Source organism: Ruditapes philippinarum, unplaced genomic scaffold (genome assembly GCF_026571515.1).
Source record: "Ruditapes philippinarum isolate M1 unplaced genomic scaffold, ASM2657151v2 ctg5773_1_1_1_1, whole genome shotgun sequence".
NCBI classification, from domain to species: Eukaryota; Metazoa; Mollusca; class Bivalvia; order Venerida; family Veneridae; genus Ruditapes; species Ruditapes philippinarum.
Window position 1 is genome coordinate 52,047 of NW_026853206.1, and position 27,299 is coordinate 79,345.

Genomic DNA, 27,299 nt, shown 5'->3' on the forward strand with positions numbered 1-27,299 from the left:
GAGTTATGGAACTTGGTCAGTGACATACAATTATGACCCTCCAATTATGACCCTAAGTGCATGTGTAAAGTTTCAAGCAAATATCTTTGAATACCTTTAACCTTTAACCAAAATTACTAAGTTTCAAAGGGGCAAATAATTCTGCAAATATTGCAGGCAGAGTTATGCAATTTTGCACACTGATGTACATTGTTACTACAAAAAAGTATTTTACATTTCAATTGAATATCTCAAGCAATAATTGAGATATTTAACTTTACAAAAAAACTTTAACAAAAAAAATTTCTAAGTTCCAAAGGGGCATAATTCTGTCAATATTGTAGGCAGAGTTATCCCACTTGTCAATCTGATGTACCTTGTTACTATAAATAAGTATTGTAAGTTTAAATTGAATATCTCAAGCAATAATTGAGATATTTGACTTTACAAAAAACTTTGACCAAAATTTCTAAGTTAAAAAGGGGCATAATTCTGTCAATATTGTAGGCAGAGTTATCCCACTTGTCAATCTGATGTACCTTGTTACTATAAATAAGTATTGTAAGTTTAAATTGAATATCTCAAGCAATAATTGAGATATTTGACTTTACAAAAAACTTTAACCAAAATTTCTAAGTTAAAAAGGGGCATAATTCTGTCAATATTGTAGGCAGAGTTATCCAACTTGTCTATCTGATGTACCTTGTTACTATAAATAAGTATTGTAAGTTTCAATTGAATATCTCAAGCAATAATTGAGATATTTGACTTTACAAAAAACTTTAACCAAAATTTCTAAGTTAAAAAGGGGCATAATTCTGTCAATATTGTAGGCAGAGTTATCAAACTTGTCAATCTGATGTACCTTGTTACTATAAATAAGTATTGTAAGTTTCAATTGAATATCTCAAGTAATAATTGAGATATTTGACTTTACAAAAAACTTTAACCAACGCAGACGCCGACGCGGACGCCGACGCCGACGCCGGGGCGACTACAATAGCTCTCATATTCTTCGAATAGTCGAGCTAAAAAACCAACACAATTCAAAGCCCTGTAAGGTTTCTTGTTATTCAAATTTGTCATTAAATGTCATATAGTAGTGGAGTTCACTAGAGTTCACAAAGATGTAAAAACATTATACACTCATAGATACAGTTGATTGTAATCTGTTACAAACTCCAATCTTTTTTTTAAATTTTATTTACAAAATGAAGTTAAACATTTAACACTGTTGATCGATTCCATTGTCTTGAAAAAATTTCTTTTGATGTAGAAGTCCGTAGAGAAAAAAAGCGCAAAAAGTTGATGAAAAAGTTCATGGATTACGTACGAAGAGTGGACAGTTTACGTATGTAGAGAAAGCATGTCAAATTTAGCATGATACAGCTTACGATGAGGACAGCAGGATGTGACTGGGGAGCCAATGCTTCATAGTAATGCCTGCAATATTCACTGGAGACCTGAAATATTCAATCACATTATTCTAACAACCGTTATCGTAACAAAATTAATACATATACTTGTCAAATTATTATAAATCATCACACAGATCAAAAACACTTTAGAGCAGAATCTCAATGTCTGTTGTACACTTATATCATTAGCATTAACATATTACCAAACAAATAGATAATTGACAATTAACCATCTGCCTAACAAATCCAACAAGAGGGCCATGATGGCCCTGAGGTCGCTCACCTGTATATAGGCCCACCCAACCCCCACCCCCCAACGTTGCAGGGCCTATTTAACCCAAGGGCTTTTATTTGCACAAACTTGGTAGACACCCATAAGAAGATGTTTCATGCTAAACATCTAAGCTCTAGCTCATTGGGCTTTTTAAAAATAGATTTTTTTTAAGTTTTTACTATACACATATAGTTAAAAACAATGAAACCCCTGGGGCGGGGCCAGTTTTGACCCCAGGGCTTTTATTTGAACAAACTTTGTAGACACTTACTAGAAGATGTTTCATGCTTAATATCTAAAATCTAGCTATTTGGGTTTTTTTCAAAGAAGATTTTAAATTTTGCTATACACATAAAAAGAAAATCAATGACCCCCGGGGCGGGGCCAATTTTGACCCCAGGTCTTTTATTTGAACAAACTTTGTAGACACTCACTAAAAGATGTTTCATGCTTAATATCTTAACTCTAGCTATTTGGTTTTTTTCAAAGAAGATTTTTTAAGTTTTTGCTATACACATATAAGGAAAATCAATGATCCCCTGGGCGGTGCCAATTTTGACCCCAGGTCTTTTATTTGAACAAACTTGGTAGACACCTATTAGAAAATGTTTGATGCTAAATATCTTAGCCATAGCTCTTTGAGTTCTTTAAAAGAAGATTTTTTAAGTTTTTACTATATGCATATAGGGAAAATCAATGACCCCCCGGGGTGGGGCCAGTTTTGACCCCAGGGCTTTTATTTGAACAAACTTGGTAGACACTTATTAGAATATGTTTCATGCTAAATATCTTAGCTCTAACTCTTTTGGTTCTTTAAAAGAAGATTTTTTAAGTTTTTACTATATGCATATAAGGAAAATCAATGACCCCCTGGGGCGGGGCCAATTTTGACCCCAGGGCTTTTATTTGAACAAACTTGGTAGACACCTATTAGAAAATGTTAAATGCTCAATATCTTAGCCATAGCTCTTTGAGTTCTTTAAAAGAAGATTTTTTAAGTTTTTACTATATGCATATAGGGAAAATCAATGACCCCCCGGGGCGGGGCCAATTTTGACCCCAGGGCTTTTTTTTTAACAAACTTGGTAGACACCCATTAGAACATGTTTCATGCTAAATATCTTAGCTCTACTTCTTTGGGTTCTTTAAAAGAAGATTTTTTAAGTTTTTACTATATGCATATAGGGAAAATCAATGACCCCTTGGGGCGGGGCCAATTTTGACCCCAGGGCTTTTATTTGAACAAACTTGGTAGACACTCACTAGAAGATGTTTCATGCCAAATATCTAAGCTCTAGCTCTTATGGTTTTTTAAAAGAAGATATTTAAAGTTTTTTCTTTCGGTTGCCATGGCAACCAGAGTTCTGCATGGAATTAAATTCTTTGAACAATTTTTAAAGGTGACCACCAAAGAAACATTCCTGTGAAGTTTGGATGAAATTGGCTTAGTGGTTTATGAGGAGATGTCATTTAAAGTAAAAGTTTACGGACGGACGCCGGACGGACGGACGGACGCCGGACGAAAAGCGATCACAAAAGCTCACCCTGTCACTTTGTGACAGGTGAGCTAAAAAACTAAACTAAAGTTTCTGTAACATCGTATTGTAAGCAAGTAGGAAAGCAGCTTTAATGTAATAACTTTTAGTTATGATACAATTTATATGCCTAATATACTATATTAAATGGTTGAAACAATGTTGTAAAACACTGAATTGAATAATAAGGAATGTTGGTGGAAAAAGTGCTTTCTTTTTGTGCTTTTTTCTCATTACAATTGTTTACCTTCAGCAAGTTTGTGAGGATCTGCGGTCTGTAGGGGAGGTCTGATGTGTGTCTGAAAGCCAGGAGGGGGATTGTGTGTCTGTGGAGGCCATACTGTATCTGAAATTATAAAACACATGTATACAATACTTTTTATTGATAAAACTCCAACCGACAAACACACCAACATGATTTGGCCATTTTAGATTGCTTGTAACTTCATCAGTCAAATATGTCATATGTATTTCCCATCATGTTTAGATATGACCATTTACCAAATCAAAACTTCTGGTCAATCAATAATACCAATAAATTTCACACCTCTTCATTTCTATAAATCTATACAAAAAATTAACACCAAAAAAAATAACAGTAATCCAATACATCACTTACTTCTGACTGGAAACTGGTGTACAAATGGCAATCTGTGGTTGGCTGTTTCCAGGTCTGTTAGTTGATTTATAGATTTGAGCCAATGAGGATCTTGTAAACCATTATCTGAAATATAAGACAATATTATATACTCTGAAATGATCTTTGCTAATTCACTTTTCAAAAATGTTCTAATTGAAATCATAAACATGATGTCCCTCCAAGTCCTTGTGAGGTCTAGAAAATATACTTCAATGTCAACATATAGATAGATACATACATAATTATGAAATGCAAAGAATTGTGTCATTTATCTACATGATGAAATTATAGTAAAGTAATCTATTGCTACCTTAGATTTCACAAGATTTATTCTTGAAACACATATGTACTTGTAGTAAAGGTGTTTTTATAAAATAACTAAATAATGGTGAATTTCATATAGTAGTGAAAGCTTGCAATTGCCAGCTTGCAATTTAGGACCAGAAATAGATAACAGTACGTCAAAATGTAGCTTCCTTCTAGAGGTAAGTTGTATTTAAGTATGAATGCTCTAGATTACAAAAGTTGTCCACAAATAAACAGACAGGACAACAACAAACCCCCCCATCTTATAGCAAAAAAGACATAATTCATAAGAATGAATAGCATGTTAAAGACAAAGCACATCAAAGTATGGCTAAGCTTTCAAGCATTCTAATTTAAGTTTCAAGTTAACAATCATTATAAGTTTCATTTTCACTATATTTATGAAATAGCTTCACGACAAAGCCATCAATGTTGGCCATGCATTCTACGTCTGCTATATCTTTGGTTTAAATTCTGACCAATATAATCACAAAGAATAAAGCGTTTCCTGTCAAACAGCCACAAGCATTTGTTAATATGATTACAATCTAAAATCTATGAAATACAAATTGATTTACAATGCATTATTTTGGAATAGAAAGCAATGCAATTGCATCGTTTTTAAAAGAAAATCTCTTAGAAAGTGAATTATCTCAAATAAATGCTGGAGATAGGAAAATATTTGCAGCTAGACATGTATAATTAAGTAGTCTGTATTTAAGTATATATACTTTAACATTTCCCTTATGATAAAATGGTTATTACCTCTCTACAACAGTCAATATAATTCTAGATTATTAAAACATCTATTTTTTCTATGATTTCTTAGGAAATTGAAATGTTTAGAGTAAATTATTATAAATAAAGAAGGCAAAATATTCATGGAGATTTGAAATGCAAACCAATATTAACAGGGGAATAAACTCTGTCATCATGTTTCACTATGAACTATAAAGTTCATCATAATAAGGATGTGTTTAGAAGTAACATCTATTAGAAACAGCTGACAACATCAATACAAACCTTTGTCATTTTTCTCTTTTTTTTTTACAATAAATAAAACACTACAGTCAATAAAACAGTAGAGTCTCTATGCACATAATTTGAACCATATATAACACATATGTAATCATTTTTACCAAACAATCCTCTTCAACTAAGAGGTACCATGACACTATAAGTGTGACAAAAAAGTCAAGATTTGCTGCAAAGTCTTCAATTTTTTTTTATAGTTGTCCATGTTTACAACATTTGCATTGATATTCTCTGAAATTCATATATTTTCAAAACATCATCTCTGCAACTGTACAATGTTCAGGACATAACCTCTGCCATTCTTTGTCACTGTAAACTAACTTCACAAATAAAACTACCATAAATATCAACATGTTGACAACACTACTGCAGCAACTGATTTACATAATTTATTCAGATAACCTTATTGTAAAAAGGTCAGAACAAGGTCTAACAAAATAGAAATCACCAAGAACAGACACTGTGTGATTGTCTGGTGATCAGTTCAGGTAGTTTACTAGAGCCACCATCAAGTCAAGAGTCAAGCCAACAGTCACAGATAGAAGCACAACATCCCCTACTCTCAACCAGAAAAAAAAATAACATGCAAATGTTTCAGGGGAAAAAAACAAACAAATTGTAAATTGACTATATTGTTAAGAACTATCAGTCTTTATTTTTTTCAGTTGTGTTAGTGTAGAATCACAATCATGTTGTAGAGAGATAAAAACTTACATTCTGTCAGGGTATTAAGGATAAAAACTTAAACATACAAGATGTTATGCTCTCGAATATCTAAATTACAAACACTGTAAAACTTTGGTTAGCCAATGAAAACAATGCATCACAGGACGGTGAAAATGATGAGTTGCAAAACTTAATGTGAGCAGAGTTAGAGCGTAGCATCAAAAACACTGTTAGCTAGATCTGATTACATGATGAACAAGCTTCAAAGTCATTATGTTAGACAGAAATGTAAATGTTACATAATGGTGTACGAGGGTAAGGTTTTTCAGCTAAAAAGTGTTGGGACATTCATACAAATCTGATGGTACATGAAGAGAATCAATGATCCTGGGGCTCCTTTACATAACAGTTATCCCACAATTGATTTTACTACCCTTATTTATAGATGAATGATAGTAAATGAATATGCATGATGGTAGATGGAAGTGTTATAAATATATATAGAGGTGTCAGATGGTGTAAGAAGTTACATTAATGATGGTATATGAATATGTTTAATATTGAATGTTGGTAGTACAGGAGGCAGATTGAGGTATTTCAAGTGTATGATGATACATAAAGGTGTATGATGATATAAAGAGATGTCTGATAGAGGTGAATGATGGTAAATGGAGGTGTCTGGTGGTATATAGAGGTGTCTGGTGGTATATAGAGGTGTATGATGGTAAATAGAGATGTCTGATGGTACATAGAGATGGCTGAAGGTATATAAAGGTGTCTGGTGGTTTACAGAGGTGTATGATGGTAAATAGAGATGCTTGATGGTACATAAAGATGTCTGAAGATATATAAAGATGTCTGAAGGTATATAAAGATGTCTGATGGTATTTAGAGGTGTCTGATGGTATATTAAAGTGAATGATGGTAAAATGAAGATGCATGATGGTAAAATGGAGGTGTCTGATGGTACATACCATCTGAGAGATTGCTTGAAGTGAGAATAGCAGGGTCGTATGACATCCAAGAGGATGGTTCTGTGCTTTCTGTTGTTTCTGACCAGTCTGAAACACACACCAGCCAATCACACACTGTATTACATCATACTTCTAGTGTTTGAATATAACCAATCACAGTGCTTGTTTCTTCATTCACTATTAAATTTCAACCAATTACCTGCCGCCTTTTATTCATAAATTTTAAGTATTCGATAACACCTACACAAATTGTTAGTTTCAATCTAACCCATTGTGTATGAATGTGCAGCATATCTATTTTTGTTTTCACAAACTTTCTTCAATTTGGAAAAAACCCTTAACCTGCTAAATTTCTTAATTGCAATATGCCCAGCTTTCATTTTTTTGAACTTTTAATTATCCATTTTTATGATATTTAGATGAAAAAATAAAATTAGTCAGCCACCAGTATAAAGACTGGTCAGACTATATAGATGTGCAGGCTGGTCTGGCTCTATACTGGTGGCAAAGGCTAATCAATTTCGGTTCCCGCAGGCTATGGGTAATTGGAAAAAAGAACAAGAATGTCGAACGACACATATACCCCCCTTTCTAGCCATTGACTCACATAATTGGTAATTTTATTACAGAAACTTGCCAAAAATGGGTACATGGAAGTGTTCAATTATGGAAAAATCAACGGAAACCTTTTTGACATTTAAGGCCCATGTGACATTGACCTTTGACCTAATGACCTCTAAATCAATAGAGGTCATCTACTACTTATGACCAATAACTAGGTGAAATATGAAGACTTTGTGATGAATACTTTTCAAGATAATCAGCGGAAACCCTTTTGACATTTAAGGCCCCTGTGACTTTGACCTTTGACCTAGTGACCCCAAAATCAATAGGGGTCATCTACTAGTTATGACCAATCACTATGTGAAATATGAAGACTTTGTGATGAATACTTTTCAAGATAATCAGCGGAAACCCTTTTGACATTTAAGGCCCCTGTGACCTTGACCTTTGACCTAGTGACCCCAAAATCAATAGGGGTCATCTACTAATAATGACCAATCACTATGTGAAATATGAAGACTTTGTGATAAATATTTTTCAAGATTATCAGCGGAAACCATTTTGACATTTAAGGCCCCTGTGACCTTGACCTTTGACCTAGTGGCCCCAAAATCAATAGGGGTCATCTACTAGTGATGACCAATCACTATGTGAAATATGAAGACTTTGTGATACATACTTTTCAAGATAATCAGCAGAAACCATTTTGACATTTAAGGCCCATGTGACCTTGACCTTTGACCTAGTGACCCCAAAATCAATAGGGGTCATCTACTAGTTATGACCAATCACTGTGTGAAATATGAAGACTTTGTGATACATACTTTTTAAGATAATCAGCGGAAACCATTTTGACATTTAAGGTCCCTGTGACCTTGACCTTTGACCTAGTGACCCCAAATTCAATAGGGGTCATCTACTAGTTATGACCAATCACTATGTGAAATATGAAGACTTTGTGATAAATACTTTTCAAGATAATCAGCGGAAACCATGTGGTCTACCGACGGACAGACCGACGGACCGACAGACAGACATTTGCAAAACAATATACCCCCTCTTCTTCGAAGGGGGGCATAAAAATCTTTAAACAAAAACTAAATAAACCTAACAAGGTTTTTGTATTTAACTGCTTAAAAAAACAACAACATTAAAAGTATGTTATTTCTCAGGATGTTTTCTTCCTTCTGCTTTTGAAAAGTATAAAACTGAAGTAAACCAATTTGGAATTAAAATGATCAACTTACATTGAATCTCTTGACAAAAATACTTTACCTCTTAAAAACCAACATTAAACAAAGTATTTTTTTCAATTACAAGTATTTATGCCTATTTCATACTGATTCAACAAAATACCGTCAAGGCTGTGCTTATATATTTATTATTTTTTTCCATTAATTTTCTGGTTGGGTTTGAAGTCATTCTGACACTGTTATAGTCACATGATGACTTTGCCTTTGTACTAGTTTGTCCCAAATTGCTTACTTTTGGTGTATTTATAAACCACGTTTTTTTCTGTTCTTTTTTTTCTTTCTGAATCTATCTACATATTTTCCCCAATCACATCAAACAATACCTCTACCAACTAGAAGGCAACTACCTAAGATTTTTCCAGTTCAACGTATGTCTAAAATGTCATGCTGAAAAGATAATGTTAACCCCTGTGATGCTGAAATCGGAAATACAACACCTACTGTCACCAGCATAAAGCCAGGCCGACCTATGTATACATGCAGACTGATAGGGTATAAATGTTGATGACTAACTTCTTAATTTTCATCATAATACCCCTAAAATTGATAATCGACTGCTTGAAAATTGAAGCTGGCCAAGTCCATTTAGGGAGTTCAGCAGGTGAGGGGTATCACGTGTGAACCGTGCAACAGGTACAAGTGATCTATCTCAGAATATTTACCTTCCCTCTATTCTACATTCACAAAATATCTAAATTAACCAAACACTAACATAGATTTTGTTTGCATAACCATTACATGAAAGCTACTTTAACAAATAAACAAATTAATGGAAATCCTACTTGTATTTTTCTGCGAAGAATTTAGTTGTGTATTTGTCCGTGCATCATTTTGTGGAGCACCAAAACTGATGTTTATATTTGGTAACAATGCACGTAAACCGTCTTGCCAGTCTTTAACATTGAAACAATCGTTCTGAAAAATAAACAACATAAGCACTATAGGCAACGTTCACAATGCTTGATGCTCAATATTAATGGGAATTTTTATTTTTTTATTTTAAAGCTTATGTTTCAAGATTGACACTGTCAATATGGAACTTCCCTGTAAAAAATTTACCCTGCAGGAAGTTTTTGTATTAAACTTTATCATTGTAAAAGCAACTTAATAAATTACATGCAAATATAAGTCTTCGGCAAAATATATTTATATGCAATATAATTAGATATTCACACTAAAATACAGAGACTGAAGAGACACCAATTTTAACACATTTTAGGTCATATCTCTGCAGATGGTCCACTTTACTGACTTTCCAGGATAACTAACCAGTAATTAGCAATTCCACAGCAAGTGACTGACTACTTATCCCACATGATTTCTGAATCAGCCGTAAGAGACAAATGACTGTAAGGTTCAATGTCACAGATCATTTGTCACTGGGAAATTCTGCCTCACCCACATGATCAAACCAGTGACACCTGCATTACAAATCCGATGCACTCAATATCAAGCAAAGCAGGTTGATGTCAGAGACTAATAATAGAAGTTTCAGATGTATACAGAAAGATATTAAAAACTCAAAGAGGAAGAAATACCGGAAAGAATATAAGTAGGAATACAGGTGTGTGGGTGGATAGAGAAAATTTGTATTACCTGTGAACGAGACGACTGTGGTTGTTGATGAATATCTTTGTTAGGGCCACCAAGCATTGAAAAATCAGGAAACATATCTGGATACGTAGAATTTTGTAAAGGTTGATTCATTAAACCCATCATACGACTTGTCAACATATCTGTAATATATAATATCATCTGTAATACAAAATATCATCTGTCAGTTCAATATATCTGCATAGTTCTCTATTCTTCCCTTTCTGTAATATCTCTAGATTATACACAGCAGTTTAAATTACCATATTCACCAAATCAGCATTTAAATTAATTGCAGATTTTAATGATAATTTAATTAGCACAAAAGCAAGCATAACAGAACTGCTAAAGAGATTATGTCATTTAAAATACTCATTTGTGTCTTGTTGAATCAAGAACAATTACTCAAATGATAACACATTTATTTTTAATAATGAGTTTAGTAACTTTTGAATGCTTAGACACAACTTTTGCCTCATTGTTCAAAAAAAATGGCCTTTAGTCTCAGACTTTTATGTCTTTAATACTTGATAATATCAAGTTTTTACTTAAAACATATTCTGAAAATGTGTTACTTTCAGGTCTTTTACAATTTAATCTACAAAGAATACAAGAATAGAGACATTCTAGCATTCAAGGCAGTCAGAAAAAGCCCTAGTATGTAATTGCTTAATCTTATTATTTTGTCTATGATGTAGACCATTTACAGTAACAACGCATAATTCCTCAAAGCAAGATTTAATTACTCAAAATTTTCAAAAAATATGGGAAAGTTCTGCCAAACTGAAATTTTATTTTATCACAATGACAAAAATATCATAACACAAATAGAAGGTATCTGGTTACAATAATAAAGGCAGCAATAACCAACATTAACCTTGGACTTTGTAGCTAGGGTAATGTTCAAAGAAATGACAGCCTGCCCCATGTTTCTCAACAGTCTGATATATCACAATTGCCCAATATTTACAATTGCCCCAAATTTCACAATTATAATAATTGAAGTCTTCCATACAATTGGCTGATCAAATTAGTATGAAGTGCACAAATCCAGTCCTTAAATAACAATCACTGCCCTTATTTCATTCTCTAGTCATTATTAATATTAGAAACATTTGTGTTTTACTTATTTAATAGATGTTCAAAATCTTTTCAAATATTCGTGTTTTTTTTTGTCTCAAAACTCAAACAAAATAGACTCCAACCAATAGAACAAAATATACAACTGTAAAGGTATCAGAAACTCTGAACATTACCCTGAAACTACATAATATGTACTTACCAAACCTTAAACATTTCATTATAACAATGTAACATCAAATAAAATACAATGAAAGGTGAACTTTCTTAGAAAACTTTGAATAAGCATAGGTGTGATGTATCAATAAGTTTCTAATAATAGAACAGGTCTTGAGGTTATTAAACCTTAGATCTCAGGTTTTCCATTGGTCAGTGTGCATTCTGTGACAGTTTCTGACCAATCAAATACCTGAGATATAAGTTTAAGCTTGAAGAATTTTTTTAAAACCTAGGGGCCAGTTATACTCATAAAATGAAGTTATTCAATAAAAAATGTTTCATCCTTAACCAAATATCTAATTTTCCTTAGTAAATTGCTTACTTTTTTATAAATTTAACCGCATGAAATTTCAATTTTTATTTGGCTTTTCCAAAAACTGTAGCATTTTTTCACTATAAAGGCTAAACCAAAAGTAGATACATCTACTCATCAAAGAGAATTCCATTTAAAGTCTTATAGAAATTAGGAGAAAATTTGAAGTGATAAACTATAAGAGGCACTTTGAGGGGTCTCTCTCATAGAATTCTATGTATATAAAATAAGACAATAATATAACAACAACAACAAAATAGAAAAAGAGTTCATTGATGCTACAAGTATTGATACATGCACAGATTTCACTCTTTTAATAACAAGGTTTTTACCAAATATTTGCAAAAACTCATTAAACAAACTTTCTTAAACATTGTCATGGTTAAATTCAACATTTTTGGGGTACAATTTTACTAAGTTATGACTGAATTCTTATACAAGGTTGAATATTCACAACTTTTCAAAATGTACAATTCATAAATACATAATAATTTGATCATAATACATAATTCTCTGATACTCCTTGCAGATCTTGAAGTTTTAACTTTTTACAAGGAGTAAAGAGCTTAAAAAAGTGATATTTTATTTAAATCTTAGGAATATCTGTGAAAGTATCAAGCCTTCATCTCAATGTATCCTTTACAACATCATAATCTTAACATTTCTAAAACTTTCAACTTACAGTTGTCCATGTGACAAATATGTCAGTATATACACCATAATCTTAAGCTAATTCTATCAATCAATCAACTTATCAATCAATCAATCAATTAATTGAAATACAAATAAGATACTAATTATAACAACGCACCAATGTACCAACGTAACGTGATTTACCTTTGTTTGCGACCGACGTGTGATTTGTACGAGACTGAGGGATCTGTGAACCACCTAATTGGGACTGCGGTGCTATATGACTAAGTGAAAACCCTGAAAAAATGGGCAACCCACCCTTTAAATTAAATACGACTACACTAGAAACAACACAGAAAAACTAATGAAAAAGTAGGAAATCAATAAACATATATATTCACACAAGTACAACATTTAATATTCTTATTGATTTTTATGTATGTCAAAAGAATCAATTATGTTGGCAATCTCTGTGACAGCTGTTTTCTTTAGAAACTTACCATTTAGCTTCACATATAACAACAATTAAAAGCTTTTGGGAAATAGGAATAGTGCATTAATAACAGAAGAAACTAAGAGTTTTTCTTTTTGTAAAGAGAGTGCAATTTTTTCCAGACTTTTAAAGAAATTTCCTACAGACTTTACAAACAGCAAAAAAAAAATTTAATCTATAAGCAAAGTTTAACTAAGAAAATATATTCATATGAATTCTCAATGTCAAACATGGTCATATTCGCTGTTTTTTTTTTAAAATAATTAACTTGGAATTGTTCTTAATATTTAAAATTCTTAAATGTCACAAATATGTGACATCGTAAAATGAAGCCAAAGTTTGTAACAACTATATATATATAACTTTTGCTGGAGGAAAAAGGAAAACAATTCTAACTGTATCCATGGAAACTACCATATATTCAGAGAGAATGCCAGTAACTTACCTGGGGGGAGATTTTGTCCTATGTTGTTCTGCATTTGTCTAGAATGTGGCTGGAAAGAACTATGTGACGAAAAACCTAACATATTATGTTGATGTAGCTGTTGTTTTTGTCCATTTTCTTTTTCTATAAGATCTGCTAAACCTCTAGAGGATTCTTCAAGTGGATCGAAACCTGTACAAAAAATCAAATACAGAAGATATCAAATATATAAATATTCATCTGTACAAGATATCAAATATATAAATATTCAACTGTACAAGATATCAAATAAACAAATATTTAACTGTACAAGATATCAAATATATAAATATTCAACTGTACAAGATATCAAATATATAAATATTCAACAGTACAAGATATCAAATAAACAAATATTCAACTGTACAAGATATCAAATAAACAAATATTCAACTGTACAAGATATCAAATCAACAAATATTCAACTGTACAAGATATCAAATAAACAAATATTCAACTGTACAAGATATCAAATCAACAAATATTCAACTGTACAAGATATCAAATAAATAAATATTCAACTGTACAAGATATCAAATATATAAATATTCAACAGTACAAGATATCAAATCAACAAATATTCAACTGTACAAGATATCAAATATATAAATATTCAACAGTACAAGATATCAAATCAACAAATATTCAACTGTACAAGATATCAAATCAACAAATATTCAACAGTACATGATATCAAATCAACAAATATTCAACAGTACAAGATATCAAATCAACAAATATTTAACTGTACAGGATATCAAATAAACAAATATTTAACTGTACAAGATATCAAATATTTAAATATTCAACTGTACAAGATATCAAATATATAAATATTCAACAGTACAAGATATCAAATATATAAATATTCAACTGTACAAGATATCAAATATATAAATATTCATCTGTACAAGATATCAAATAAACAAATATTCAACTGTACTAGATATCAAATAAACAAATATTCAACTGTACTAGATATCAAATAAACAAATATTCAACAATACATGATATCAAATAAACAAAATATTAAATAAGGCAATAAACAGTTCTTATTTTCAAGTTTAAAGTTATGCTTAACCTGAAACCAGCATAGTATTACTTTATACATGGCATGATTAACAAGCAATTATCATAGTATTGCAAGCAATCCATAAGTCCCCTACCGGTTAGAACCCCAGCAACATTCTGATGGGCCATTGGCCATTCAATTTTACCAGTGAATGAATGACATGAATGAACTTAAATCTTTTGAGTTCTAAGTTTGTCTATATCACAGTAATGTGTTAAGTTTCCCTGCCTAGTAAGGAAATTATGTTTATACAACCTTGTCATATTATTACGATGTGGGATTTTAAAGTAAATCCTATAAGGAATGAAGACGTTGGAGTGAAAAATACCAATTTCTCGAAAAAAATCTAAGTTCAAGGGGGACATAATTCTGGAAATAGTCTTGCTAGAGTATTTAACCTTCTCAAAAATGTTGAGTGATAATAAGAAACATATATATGAAGTTTGAAGTAGATACATTAAGAAATAAAGAAGTTATTTAAAAAAGACAACATTTTTTTCATAAAAATTCTAAGTTCAAGGGAGGTAATTCTGATAATTTTTGTGCTAGAGTTGTAAACCTTGTCACATATGATGTGGTTGATGACCAGAAACTTATATTTAAAGTTTGAAGTAAACACCTTAAGAAATAAAGAACTTATAGTGAAAAAGCTGAAAAATTTAAATCAGAAATCTTGAAATTCAGGCTATTTGTTGCCATAGCAACCAGAATTTTCAACATAGGAAGAAAAGAAAAAGATGTGCATAATTTCCAGACTGCCATCTATCCATATATCAAGTTTCATAAAAATATTTTAAGTACTTTTTGAGTTATCACTGGATCCAGTTTATGTGTTAAATTTGCCATATTTTCAGACTATTTGTTGCCATAGCAACCAGAATTTTCAACATAGGAAGAAAAAAAAAAGACTTGCATAATCTCCATACTGCCATCTATCCATATATCAATTTTCATAAAAATATTTTCAGTTCTTTTTGCGTTATCGCGGGATCCAGTTTTGTGGACGGACGGACTGGCAGACGGACGTTCTAACAGGAGAGTAATAATGTGGCTACTCTATTGTTCTCTCTATTGTTCTTTTTAGCCACACAAAAAAAAAGCCCCAAAAAAGCATTACTGAATGAATGACATCAAAGAGAAAGAACAGTTACCTATTGTCTCTCTAGCCACATAATTACTGTCCTGTGAGTGCGGACGGACAGACAGACGGACGGTAAACCTAAAGTCCCCTCCGGTTAAACCGGTAGGGGACTAAAAACAATAATGGCCAGTTGAAATGGAGTAATAATAAATACCTAAATCATCATCTTGCCAATCTTTACTTTTGTTTGTGTTTGTTGTGTGACCAAAACCAAATGCAGCTTGCCAATCTGTTGTTGTGTTTACTGGTATTGTGTCAGGAATTTCTGTTGTTTGTATCTCTGGTGCTTCTACAAATTTACACACACACAAATTATTCCCTTTTACGGGTAATGCTAAGGTATTAAATACATCTGAAATTAACTGGTGCATAAAAGACCTCATGTGCTACTCTGTTTATTATTTCAAGAATAAGAGGTCATTTCATATAGAACAACTAATCTCCATAACATAAACTGAAATTCCTTTGTCTGCCCAGGAGATAATAACAATTAGCAAGTTAAGTGCATAACATGAGCTCTAAAATTCACATGGTGTGCTTATATCCAAAATTTTATTGCATGAGAACTGACATTTAAAAGGTAAATAGAGACATAAATACTTTATTGTAGTATATATATTTTATATAAAAACAACAATTTTTTTCTGTAAAGGAAATATATATTATAGTATGAAATTTACATACATTATTTGCCTTTTAAATATATCATGCTCAAGGTCATATTTTGCTCAAAAATTTTCTTCATACAACTAAAGAACAGTCTGGCACCTGTTTAGGACCAATCCAACATATGTAACACCATATTATAGCACCTTTAATTGAACGAATATTAAGTACTGAGCACATGAATAGGATTATAGAGGAAAATGCCAGTGATTTAAAGTGAGTGTCATTAACAGCCATATTACTGTGTCCCTGAACAAGATTACAAAACAAGGGAACCATCATTACCTGGTTGGACCGGGGGTTTAGGATTTCTTGCCCCGTGAAATCCATTTATACTGCTAAATAACGACAGATTGTCCGTATTATCTAGACCTAGTGTTTTTCTGTTGATAATACTATGAGAAGTAGGAGGCTGTTGTCGTGGAGAAGTTGTGCTTACTGGAGGCACTGTTACCTCTGTTGGTGTGTAAATATTTTGTGGCCTGGTAAAGAAAGAAAATATACTTTTACAAATAAATATATATATACATACAACTTATCGTATGTCTGAATTCATATTCCTTTTTGAATGTTGCATATTTTTATTTTATTTGTTGGACTTTACATCGCACACAGTAGAAGTAATATGGCAACTTTCCTGCTATCCTGGCAGAGAAAAACCTGCATACTCCCTCCGTGCATTATATCAGGCATGAGACCGCATATTTTCATAAGTAAGCTGAATTTTACAGTTACAATTCATTATTATTTACAATACATTTAAAGCAATAATTACTGATTGCAATAGAATCTAGACTAAACTATAAATACCTATTTTGTTGTTGTTGTTGTGTATCTGTGTTTTCTGTAGATCTATGTTTACCCGGAGCTTTGTTATGTTCTGGTTTTGTTTTCTCTGGACTGGTATCTGTATTAGGAAGCTGTGTTTTGTTTGTGTTACCCCCACTTTGTTGTAACGACGGCCACGCCTCATTGTTGGCTGTGTGTGGGGGAATCTGAAACCAGAAACATGTAACTTATGCTTAATGGTCCTGAAACCAGGAGTAACGTGTAACTTATGCTTAATGGTCCTGAAACCAGGAGAAACGTGTAACTTGTGCTTAACATGAACTGTAACATGTTACTTAACTCAGCCACAAGTATAAATTCAATCCAAGCAATCTGACCATTTGTTTCTATTATGCTGGCTAATAAATTTTAGTATTTTGACACTAAAATCCCTCTCCAGTCATAATGGGCAGCTCCAAATTTAAAACAGGACAAGTGCAAAACTGAACTCCAGGTTAAACATCCTACTCACTTTTATTACTATATATCACAAATATAATGAATCTCCATAGCTGCAGGTCAGATAAAAAAAAGAAACTAATTTTCTTAAACTTACATGAAAACCATGCAAACCTGCTAAGTGCATACCAATTTTCTATGATACAGTTGGCAGTATTATTGAAATGAATTTCAGGTACAGCGGATTATATCCTCATTTATTTTGTTGAATTTGGCTTAAATCATAAGAAATTCACATATTTTTACAGAAATCCTTTCTTGTTTCCATTGAAAGACATGGTAAAGTAAATTATTTTCATAGCTTCCAGGACTGCATTTCGTAGTCTTAAGTGTACACTAAGTCCTAGGACATAAAAACAAACTAGGACAAACTTAAGACTGTTTCAAGAACTGTTACCTTCAGTGAAAGACTGCAGACTATAATTGAATTCATTTTCCTGAGAAAAGTTAAGAAATACAATGACAGACCCTTTAATTTGCATGTTTTGCTATTCAGAAATAGTCACTAAATAGGAATCATAAGACATTTTCTTTGAAACGCAAAATTGTCTCAATTTTGATCTTAAGACTGATTTTTCAGTCTTGGGACTAACTGTGAAACACAGCCCAGACTTACAAAAGTAAGACAAACTTTTTATCATCTTACTAGAAATGAGACATATCTTAACAGCCTTAATAATATAAATGACATCAGGTTACGAGTGGCGGAGAAATTTACCTGTTGTGTGGTATGGTTGTGTATATTTTGGCGTGGTTGTGTAGTCTGTGCAGGTGGGCTGTGCTGCATGCTGTGTGGGGGACTCTGTGACGGCTGTATCACTTGTGTGGGAGAACTTGCCTTTTTTCTGTAATAAAATCACCAGGTAAACATACATGAACGAAATTTGAAGAGTGACAGTAACAAACATCCAATCAAGCCAGTAGATAATATATGGTGAATATCTCCTAATAATTAAACAGTACATGTTTGCGTGGGAGACTATTGCAAATTTATCCCTAAAAGAATAATCCTGTAGTATTTGTTGAAAGTTCTATGATAAATTTAGCAGATTTTTTATTAAATAGGATGTAAAGGCTTAGCAATAAATTTGAAGACAATGGAATAATGATAATATTGTTTGACGCACCTAGAAGTTGATGCAGTTTTGTTACTGGCATTATTCTGTGCTGTATTTTGGCTGTTCATATACTGTTCTAAAAGCTTTTGTTCATATTCTTGATGTTTACTGAAAACACAAACATACAAATTAACCAACTTCTTCATAAAATAATCTAGTAAAATAACGCACAAGTCAAGTGTAATCCCCATGGAAAGGCAGGGGAAAATGAGGCAGAGCAAAATTAGCCAAGTTTTAACCTTTTGTCTCTAAACACATCTTTTTGTGAAAAAAAAGGCCAGGGATACTGGGATAGTCTAAATATCAGAGCCAGGCATTATGTGAGGACTTTATCATAACAGTCACCAAGTGGCACATCTGTTAACAGAGGTTTGAAAATTTAAAAGTCAAAGTCCCAACTATTCTCTGGGGCTGGGGACGGCCAAGGTTACAAATGACTAGTGCATAATTCAGCAAAATAATTGTGTAAAATAAACAACAACAAAATAATCTAGTAAGTCAAAGAATCATGTGATATAATCATGTCAAGTAATCAAGTCAAACAAAGTTTCAATTAAAATCAAATTCCTCTAATCTATCTTTATACCACATGGACTGATAGATTGAAATATCACCTTGACAATACATACTTTAGTGCTGAATAACAAGAACATGCAATTTAGAAATTACAAAATTCAATACATGTAGTACATAGGAATAAGCTAAAACAGTGTTGATCCCATTTCTTCAACAGCAATGATTATCATCAACTTTCTTGTTTTATGTGAAATTCAAGCCACTTTGCCCACATATATGCATGGGTAAATAAACTGAAAATCCTGTATTTAGCCATTTTGGTTCCAATGTGAAAAATCATGGCCTTTGGAAGTATAAAAATTCTTCAGTCAGGTATGATCCTGATAACTTTCACACATGCAGTGGCATTCAATAAATCTTAATTATAACTAGAAGGGGTTTTTGTCACAAAAACATATGTCTCCCACAACTAGGTATGGTACTGGTCACTCCTGTGAAGTTTGCTGAAAATCCTGCCAGCAGTTTGACACGTGAAAGCCGGACAAGATTATTCTATTTTTAGCTCGGGCGACCATTTTGTGCAGCGGTCGTACTTACGAAATGGTACTTATCTGACTTTTCCTTTGATCATTTTAGTCATTTTTACATTTACAAGGCATAAAAAAGACACACGTAAAAACTAATAGAATAAGATCAAAGAATATGTACCGTTACCTATCGTTCTCCTAGTCACACATGTACCTCTGTGTTTGTATGGACAGACACTGACAGACGGCAAAAGCAAAAACAATTTTTTGGGGAGACATAATTCTAAAATCAATGAAAAATAAATCAAGGTTCATCCTACTCCTGTGACAAATATACAAACCCCACTTGCATTTCTTCTTTTGTGAAACTAGCCGCTTCTTCCCCTAGTTCATGTAAATACATGCAGTCCTGAAACAAAAACATAGACTGTACAGTAAAATTCATTAACTTGATTTTCTATGATCGAGTCAAAATGATGCAATAATAAAGAGGGAAGCTTCTTGAGCATCTATATACATTACCTGAATAAGTTTAAATCTATACACACAGACTAAGCTTGTTTGTGACAAAGGCAGTAAGCTTATCTAAACGACCCTTGAAGTTTGTTTCCCTGACTGGTCTCATATAGAAGAAACATGGCTGTGGCCTTAGTAAGGCTCATAAACACCATCAGTGCTTCATGAATTGATAAGCAAACAATTTATCCTCTGCGCTATAGATTAGTTTTGAAAAAAGCATGAATCTTAATTAACTTAAACCCTATCTTACAACATTCCAAATCCTTTCAGACTACCTTTGGATAATTATACACAACTGTGTACCGTATATTATATGCAATGGCAAAGTTGCAGATTTGCCCAAAGTTTTGTCCAACTTTTTACTAAATGTGACATATAAACTACCCTCATTTCACATCATTCATTTCCTTGACTTATTTATAAGGTTACAGAAACATAGTGTGAAAAAGAATCATTTTATAATAATGCTTTGAAATTGCAAATTAGACAAGGAGTACAAAACTCACTGTTTTTGGACACTGCGTGCCTCTTAAAAAATGACTACAGTATTTAGTTGTTCCAAGCGAGGCTTTAAGGGTTCGACCATCTATATGTACATTATTCACAGCTATAATGGCTTTCAGAGCATCTTCAGTTTTGTTATATGTTACATAAGCACTAGCGCTGGGACCCTGCAAAAAAAAAAATATGTTGAAATTCAGAAACAAAAAAAAGGCAATCAACACATTAGGTCAGTGCAAAACAAACTTACTTCTTAGAATTGGAATTTTAGCATTGCATGAATACAATTCAGATATATTAAAGAAGAGCCATAATTTTCAGCTTACAGTACAGTGAATAGAAATTGTTATTAAGATTCTTTCCTTCAGTAATATATAGACTAAGATGGAAAATATGTCTTAGTTAGATAGAAGGAATTCCATTATCTAGTTTTTATAGCAATTCCCAAACAATAAGAAATTTAGACTTCCCAAGACTTCTAAACACAATAAATGGCATATTAACACCCAAGGATGACCCAAATTGAAAAACATTTTTACCTGTGCACCTGCATATGATGTACTCTGGTTTATCACAACTTTATGAATTTTTCCAAATTTCCCAAAATATTCATGTTTTTTAAGCACTTCTGGATCGGCCAATCTTGTAGAAAGACCAACAACAAACACTAAATTTCTTTGGACTACCCTGTAAAATTACGACAAAATATACAATGATTTTAGACAAAGCATCCTTTTTTAAATCAATATAAATCATAATTTAAGGTACAAAACAATATGAAAATATTAAAGATTATACAGTAAAAGCTCCGGTTTACAGAAGTTTTTTTTTGTACAAAGAAATAAAAGGGAAAAAATCGGGACTGCGGAAAATTTTCGGTTTGTAGAGGATTCTGAAATACAGAGTATCTGTTTTAGGGAGTTTTTGCTGTATTGTCAAATGTAGAAATCATTTCACAATTAAATTAAGAACTTGGAAAATCCATATTTTTACCTGACATTGGCGAGATGCTTTCTGTTTTCTGCAGCTTTCTGTTTTCTTTGCAGATCTTTCTGACGTCTTTCTTTCTTTATCCTCTGTAATCTGATAATATAAAAGTAAAAGTTGATCTTTAAGCTTGTTCAATTTAGATCATGTGAAATGATATGACGGATACAAAAGCTTGGTCTATTTTTACAACTTTTAAAACTGACACAAATATAGCTTTTATTAAAAAAATAAACATTATCTTTTTCCACCTTCTCTCTCAGTTATAGGTTCATTTATTAACATTTAAGTATTCTAGAAAATGAAATTTCACTATTATGACAAATCCTAATTCCGTCAATGAAACTAAGAATTCCATGTCCAAATATTAATTGACTCTAAATACATTTAATATAATCCAGAGAAACGACTCGCTTTAAAAATCAGAATAATTGCTTTTATCAGAAGAAAATTTTTTCAGCATTTTTCAATGATCATCATCATGCAAAGGTTTTGATTCATGAAATATGAATGATATTCTGACACAAAGGAATGTTTTTTTGTCTTGTTTAATTCACTTTGAAACAATTAAATGTCATACAAATCCCAGTGGTATGCATACATCAAAGAATGAATGGAATCATTCGAGTGAACACACTGAACAACACAAGCTCATGTCATTAATAAATGTGATATGAACATTAGATCGTACTTACTCATCTTCTGTGAGAGGGTTAAATTTAGCAGGATCTTCTGGATATGCCTGTAATGGCAATGGAAAAGCCAATGATTTTTTTTGCATGAAATAAAAGCCAAAGTATAATCTTTACTTCAATCAACCACTTCATGAGCAAATTATTTAAATTATCGATGAAATCAAATTAATATTTCTGTGCACAATTTCAAGCAAGACCCTGTGGACTGTGGTAGTACCTTCTGTCAGATGGTAAGTTAATTTCCCCAAGTTTAAGGAGAACATACCATAGCAATAAAATACAAGTTGGATTAGGTAAGAAATATCAACAAATCAAAAAAAATATTTTAGTTTGTTTTCAACTGACAAATATCTGTTTAATTAAAGCATTTACCTTTCTGCAAGCTGGACAAAGACCATTTTCATCAGTTCTTATCCTATGCCAACAGAATCTACATATCTGAAATAAACATACATATAGTTTGGTTATCTTGTAATAATGTAACCTTATATCATTTAGTTTTCTTCTTGGAGATTACTTAAATGTAAACATTATTAACAGCTTTTTAAATATTTACCTTTTAGACAGAATATGGAAGTGTTACATTTGCTAGTTTACAATCATATACAAGGTCAGAATAAATCACAATGTTCTAAGATTCTTAACATTCATCATTTTTCCCCTAGATAACTAATACTAGAAAAAAAAAATACAGCATTATTCCCAATTACTGTAAAATTCGCAAAATTACATATTAAAGTTAAACAAAAATGACCGCAAACTCTTTCGTATTAGATATTTGAGACATGTCATAATAAAAACCGACAACATGAACCAGGGGCGGAAAAATCAATTGTCCTTGTTGCCCATGTTACCCCACAGACTGTATTGGACAAGTGAATTTTCCCCAGAATTAACTTTATAAATATCATATGGACAAGTAAAGAAGTGCTTCAGATAAAAAGACAAGTAAGTCAAAATCAAATTTTGCCCACCCTGTGAACAATATTTGTACCCAGTTCATTTCTTAATTGAAGCCCTTCACACTTAAACATTTTGCTACTTTTCAGTTGTGAAGAATTTAATACTAACCTGATATCCACATGTGCAAGGGAAGAAATTAATATCATCAATTTCTAATGGTTCCATACATAGTGGACACTGAAATATACATTTGAAATAATGAACAATACTAAAATCCCTACTGGTCAATAAGTGAATATTTTTGCAAAAAAATTAATTCTTTGGTCAAACTAATTTAATCCTTAAGTGTAAAGTTGAAAATGTTATAGCCCCGCTATCATGTGTTTTTGTAATTCATTACAAAGAAAAACCAAAATTTAACTTCTTGTTATTAAATTTAAATTTTTCTTGAACCATTACTTTTTCTTTTTGTATTTTTAAAATTAGCCCCTAAACCCCAAATTTAATGCTTTTTGTCATGCTCTAATTTAAATAAATCTACTAATAATATATAATGTTGGGAGAATACTAGGAAATAATCCCTCATAAATGTTTTAATTCAAATAACCATTAGATGCTTTTTTTTCAGTTCTTACCTCAATCTGTTCATCATTTCCTGACATGATTATTTTTCCTCTTCAACTTTGAATCTCACGTCTAAAAAACAATAATTATATCTAATATCATTTTTCAAGTCTAACAGTTAGAATGGCTGTATGAAATCAATGAAATATACCATAAAAGTTAAAAACAAAAGTATACTCAATTGTAACTGTATTCTTTTTCATAAACATAAATAGGAAGAAATCAGTAATTAAGTAACAGAGATATTAACTAATCTTTTACAAAGAGCCTTATTTAGGTGTATGTTGTTACAAATTTTAAATGTAAGTTTTATTTTCCGACACCCTCATTATACATGTATTTCTGTGTTTATGAACCTTACTGTACATGTGTTTCTTTTCATTTATACATTTTATATTCATAAACTAAATGGTAATTGCATCACGATTGATTAAAGTGAAAAACTAAAAAAAAAACAATAGGCATTAGGATGTAGTACAGTATCGATCCAAGGTCATTATTTTTATGGACAATGAAATATACCAAAAGACCATATCAGAACATCTTTTACTGCCAAAATTTTACAATTTCTAATGTAAGTAATTGCTAAATATTACTCTAGCTTAATATATGTTTGCACACATATTAGATAATATTGTAATCGATTAAAGTAAACTAGATTAACATACTAATTACAAAATATCTGGATAACAAAATATTTTAATGAAGACAGTTTTTTATGTATCTCTTTATCCTTTAGACCTATTACAAAAAATAAAATTAAGTAGCATAAATCATTTAAATACAATCAATTTATTAAATGTAGGCTAGTTTATCCTAGTTCAGAACCCGGGGTATAAACCAGGAGTATACATTAAAGCTCATTCCTTATATTACTGTATAAAATATAGACCCTGACAAACATAGCGGTCTAATTGCAGAAATATACTCATTGTCTGAAATTGAAGAAGTTGTGTGCTTAAAACATGAATTTTGGCTTCAGAATAAGTTCATTTCAAAATATTGATATCATAGAGAGCAATAAGTATATAACCAATTAATAGCCTTTAAAATGGGTTAAAATATATCTTTTTTCGAAAAAAACGTCATACCAGTGACATCAACATTACTCAACAGAAATGAAAGTCGATGGGAAAATGGGTGTGTGCCCTTGTTTACAGTTGTATCAAAATTTTTCCAAAAGTAACCTTACATTTGTAACTTAACGACGTCGTAAAAAAACATTAGAAGACAAAATGCTTCTGTTGTAGTTTAATCACAATTTAATAGTCAGAATAAGTAGTTAATTGGCAAAAATTCAACCGTCCTTCACAAGCTGTTTTGACTGGAAAATCGGGTTTAGACTTGGTAAATAACGATACTTATTCCAGTGTTCCAGGAAAAACCTGTGTAATTTTAGCGGTACATTTCTATAATTTATCGTAAATGGATGTTAACAAATGAATAAAATCTATAATTAAGACTTTTGGAAGCTTACAATTCAGAAATTTTCTGAAGTATTATAACGACGACAGAATCGTAGATTTTGTGCGCAACAAATTCACGCATCGAATGCCCGGATGTCACACTCACGAGATTTAAGACAGCCACCACTAAATTTAATTATTTGGGATGAGACTACTAAATTGTCGGTGATATATTTATACTGAAATCTTACGTTCCTCCTTCATTATCAATGACACGGCGCTTTTAAGTTTTTACAAGATGTTGTATTACGTAAAAATATCTATGTACAGGCTTTAATCATTAACATATACATATCTTCTAAAATGCATTTTGCCTCTGCGACTGATGATTTCGAAATTGTATTTCTCAAAATGATATTGTACGTTGATGTGTATATAGATGCTCTTCCCTGGTGTCATGCAGATAATTTATGTCACACATTGATACACACGCACATTAACCGATGTATTATAAACACATTAACGCAAAGTATCAAAAGAAAGTGCACTGTGACACAAGATGGGACAGTTATAACTTTTAACACACATTTCTATCCTTGTTTTCTATGTAAAAACCATAGCAAATGCCATTTTACATTTTTAATTAAATTTGAAATTTACCCAGCTTGAAAACAGAATTTGATTAATACAAGTTAGAAACTGGAAATTTGTGATTCTTGTTCTCATTTATGATGATTTTAAAAACAAAAATGACATTTAAAAACTGCAGGAAAAAAGAGTAGCAAAATTATATAATGTCTTATTTACATGTGTATAAGGATTATCTTGGCCAAGACAAAAGAATTTCTAAGAGACATTCATGTACTCAAGTTCATCAGATGAATGCGGGATGTGAGCACCATTTCATTACGGAATTCTCTCAAACTCTTTATTTATAATACATTTTTTGTACACGTGTAATACGATCTTAAAAAGTAATAAAGATAAGTACTAGCAGTCTCATAACATTTGTTTCATATACAGTAGAGAGAAGATCGCAAAATAATTTATTTTTAACAAATTTGAACAAAAATATCAATAAACGACACATTGGTTTATAAATGACCAAATATTGCAATTATTTTTACCATTATACATGTTTAATGAAATATGCATTTTGCATGTGCATGTACTACTTCAGGAACATTGAATGTAAGTGCTCAATTCGGGAACATATTCGCAATATTATTTATTTATAGAAGACAGACGTTTATTAGAAAAGATTTTTTATTTCAGTGGATTTTATTCAAGTTACCGTGACATGATTAAACTGTATGGTGTCGCATTTGTAGAGTTGGCAATTTATCATCTGAAGACTCTATGTTTAATTAGTGTTTTGAAAAATGTGAAAATTGGCTCATCTTTTGTTTTGCGTTACATTATATACAAAATGTAAATGTATATTAAACTTTTTATACATGTAGACCTAAGATGTTTATAACCTTTAAAAATAAAACTTTTACCTCCTGATTGATAAGGTCCAGGAAATAATATATTTTGGCCTCTTGGATACTGAGGACGATAGAGGGGACGGGCAGCTTAGAGATGTCTGTGCTACATTGTCTTACTTTTATTACAGCTCCAAAAAGCAGTGTATAAGCCAAAGATATGAGTGGGGTTCACTGTTTGGCGGCCAATGAGAACCTGAATAACCCGAGACAATATGGAAAAGAGGTAGCATTGAAAAGAGCTGCTGGTGCCAAGCAAAGGGCCTGTCTTTCAACCCGTTACTCTCTGTGCTTGGGGGTCACGCAGAACCCCAGCACACTTTTCTTCCTCGTCGTCCCTGCCTACTTTGCTGAGCAATTCTCTCGGCTTTAGTCAAGGTGGTAAGTTACGATAGAAGCTTAACTCCCGAGC

At 31.9% G+C, this 27,299-nt stretch overlaps 1 protein-coding gene across 4 annotated transcripts; it reads right to left on the reverse strand.

The window, feature by feature from the left end:
• Window positions 1–339: 339 nt before the first annotated feature.
• Window positions 340–25,600, reverse strand: LOC132736097 (CCR4-NOT transcription complex subunit 4-like). Of its 4 annotated transcripts, none has more exons than XM_060723172.1 (22): window positions 25,472–25,600; window positions 24,006–24,066; window positions 23,539–23,607; window positions 22,840–22,905; window positions 22,468–22,514; window positions 21,779–21,868; window positions 21,325–21,472; window positions 20,791–20,955; window positions 20,116–20,174; window positions 18,732–18,830; window positions 18,323–18,449; window positions 17,128–17,312; window positions 16,603–16,799; window positions 15,806–15,940; window positions 13,421–13,591; window positions 12,687–12,779; window positions 10,241–10,380; window positions 9,427–9,559; window positions 6,828–6,914; window positions 3,826–3,930; window positions 3,454–3,552; window positions 340–1,442 (listed from the first exon to the last, which is right to left on the reverse strand). In XM_060723172.1, the coding sequence occupies exons 2-22, from the start codon at window positions 24,030–24,032 to the stop codon at window positions 1,432–1,434; spliced, it is 2,253 nt and encodes a 750-aa protein (XP_060579155.1). In that variant the 5' UTR covers window positions 24,033–24,066; window positions 25,472–25,600; the 3' UTR covers window positions 340–1,431. The 4 variants fall into 4 exon arrangements, with proteins under 4 accessions (XP_060579155.1, XP_060579154.1, XP_060579158.1 ...); XM_060723171.1 differs by having other exon boundaries at window positions 341–1,442; window positions 20,107–20,174; XM_060723175.1 differs by lacking the exon at window positions 12,687–12,779 and having other exon boundaries at window positions 342–1,442; window positions 20,107–20,174.
• Window positions 25,601–27,299: the final 1,699 nt, after the last annotated feature.

What these genes read in the sequence shown, in the direction of transcription:
- LOC132736097 (XM_060723171.1), bottom strand. Translation starts at nt 24,032, where the DNA reads ATGTCAGGAAATGATGAACAGATTGAG. An exon ending in TAAACCCCCGGTCCAACCAG is followed by an intron (nt 15,941 to 16,602) that starts GTAATGATGGTT and finishes GTAAATTTGTAG; the next exon opens with AAGCACCAGAGATACAAACA. An exon ending in ACACCAGTTTCCAGTCAGAA is followed by an intron (nt 3,553 to 3,825) that starts GTAAGTGATGTA and finishes TTATAATTTCAG; the next exon opens with ATACAGTATGGCCTCCACAG.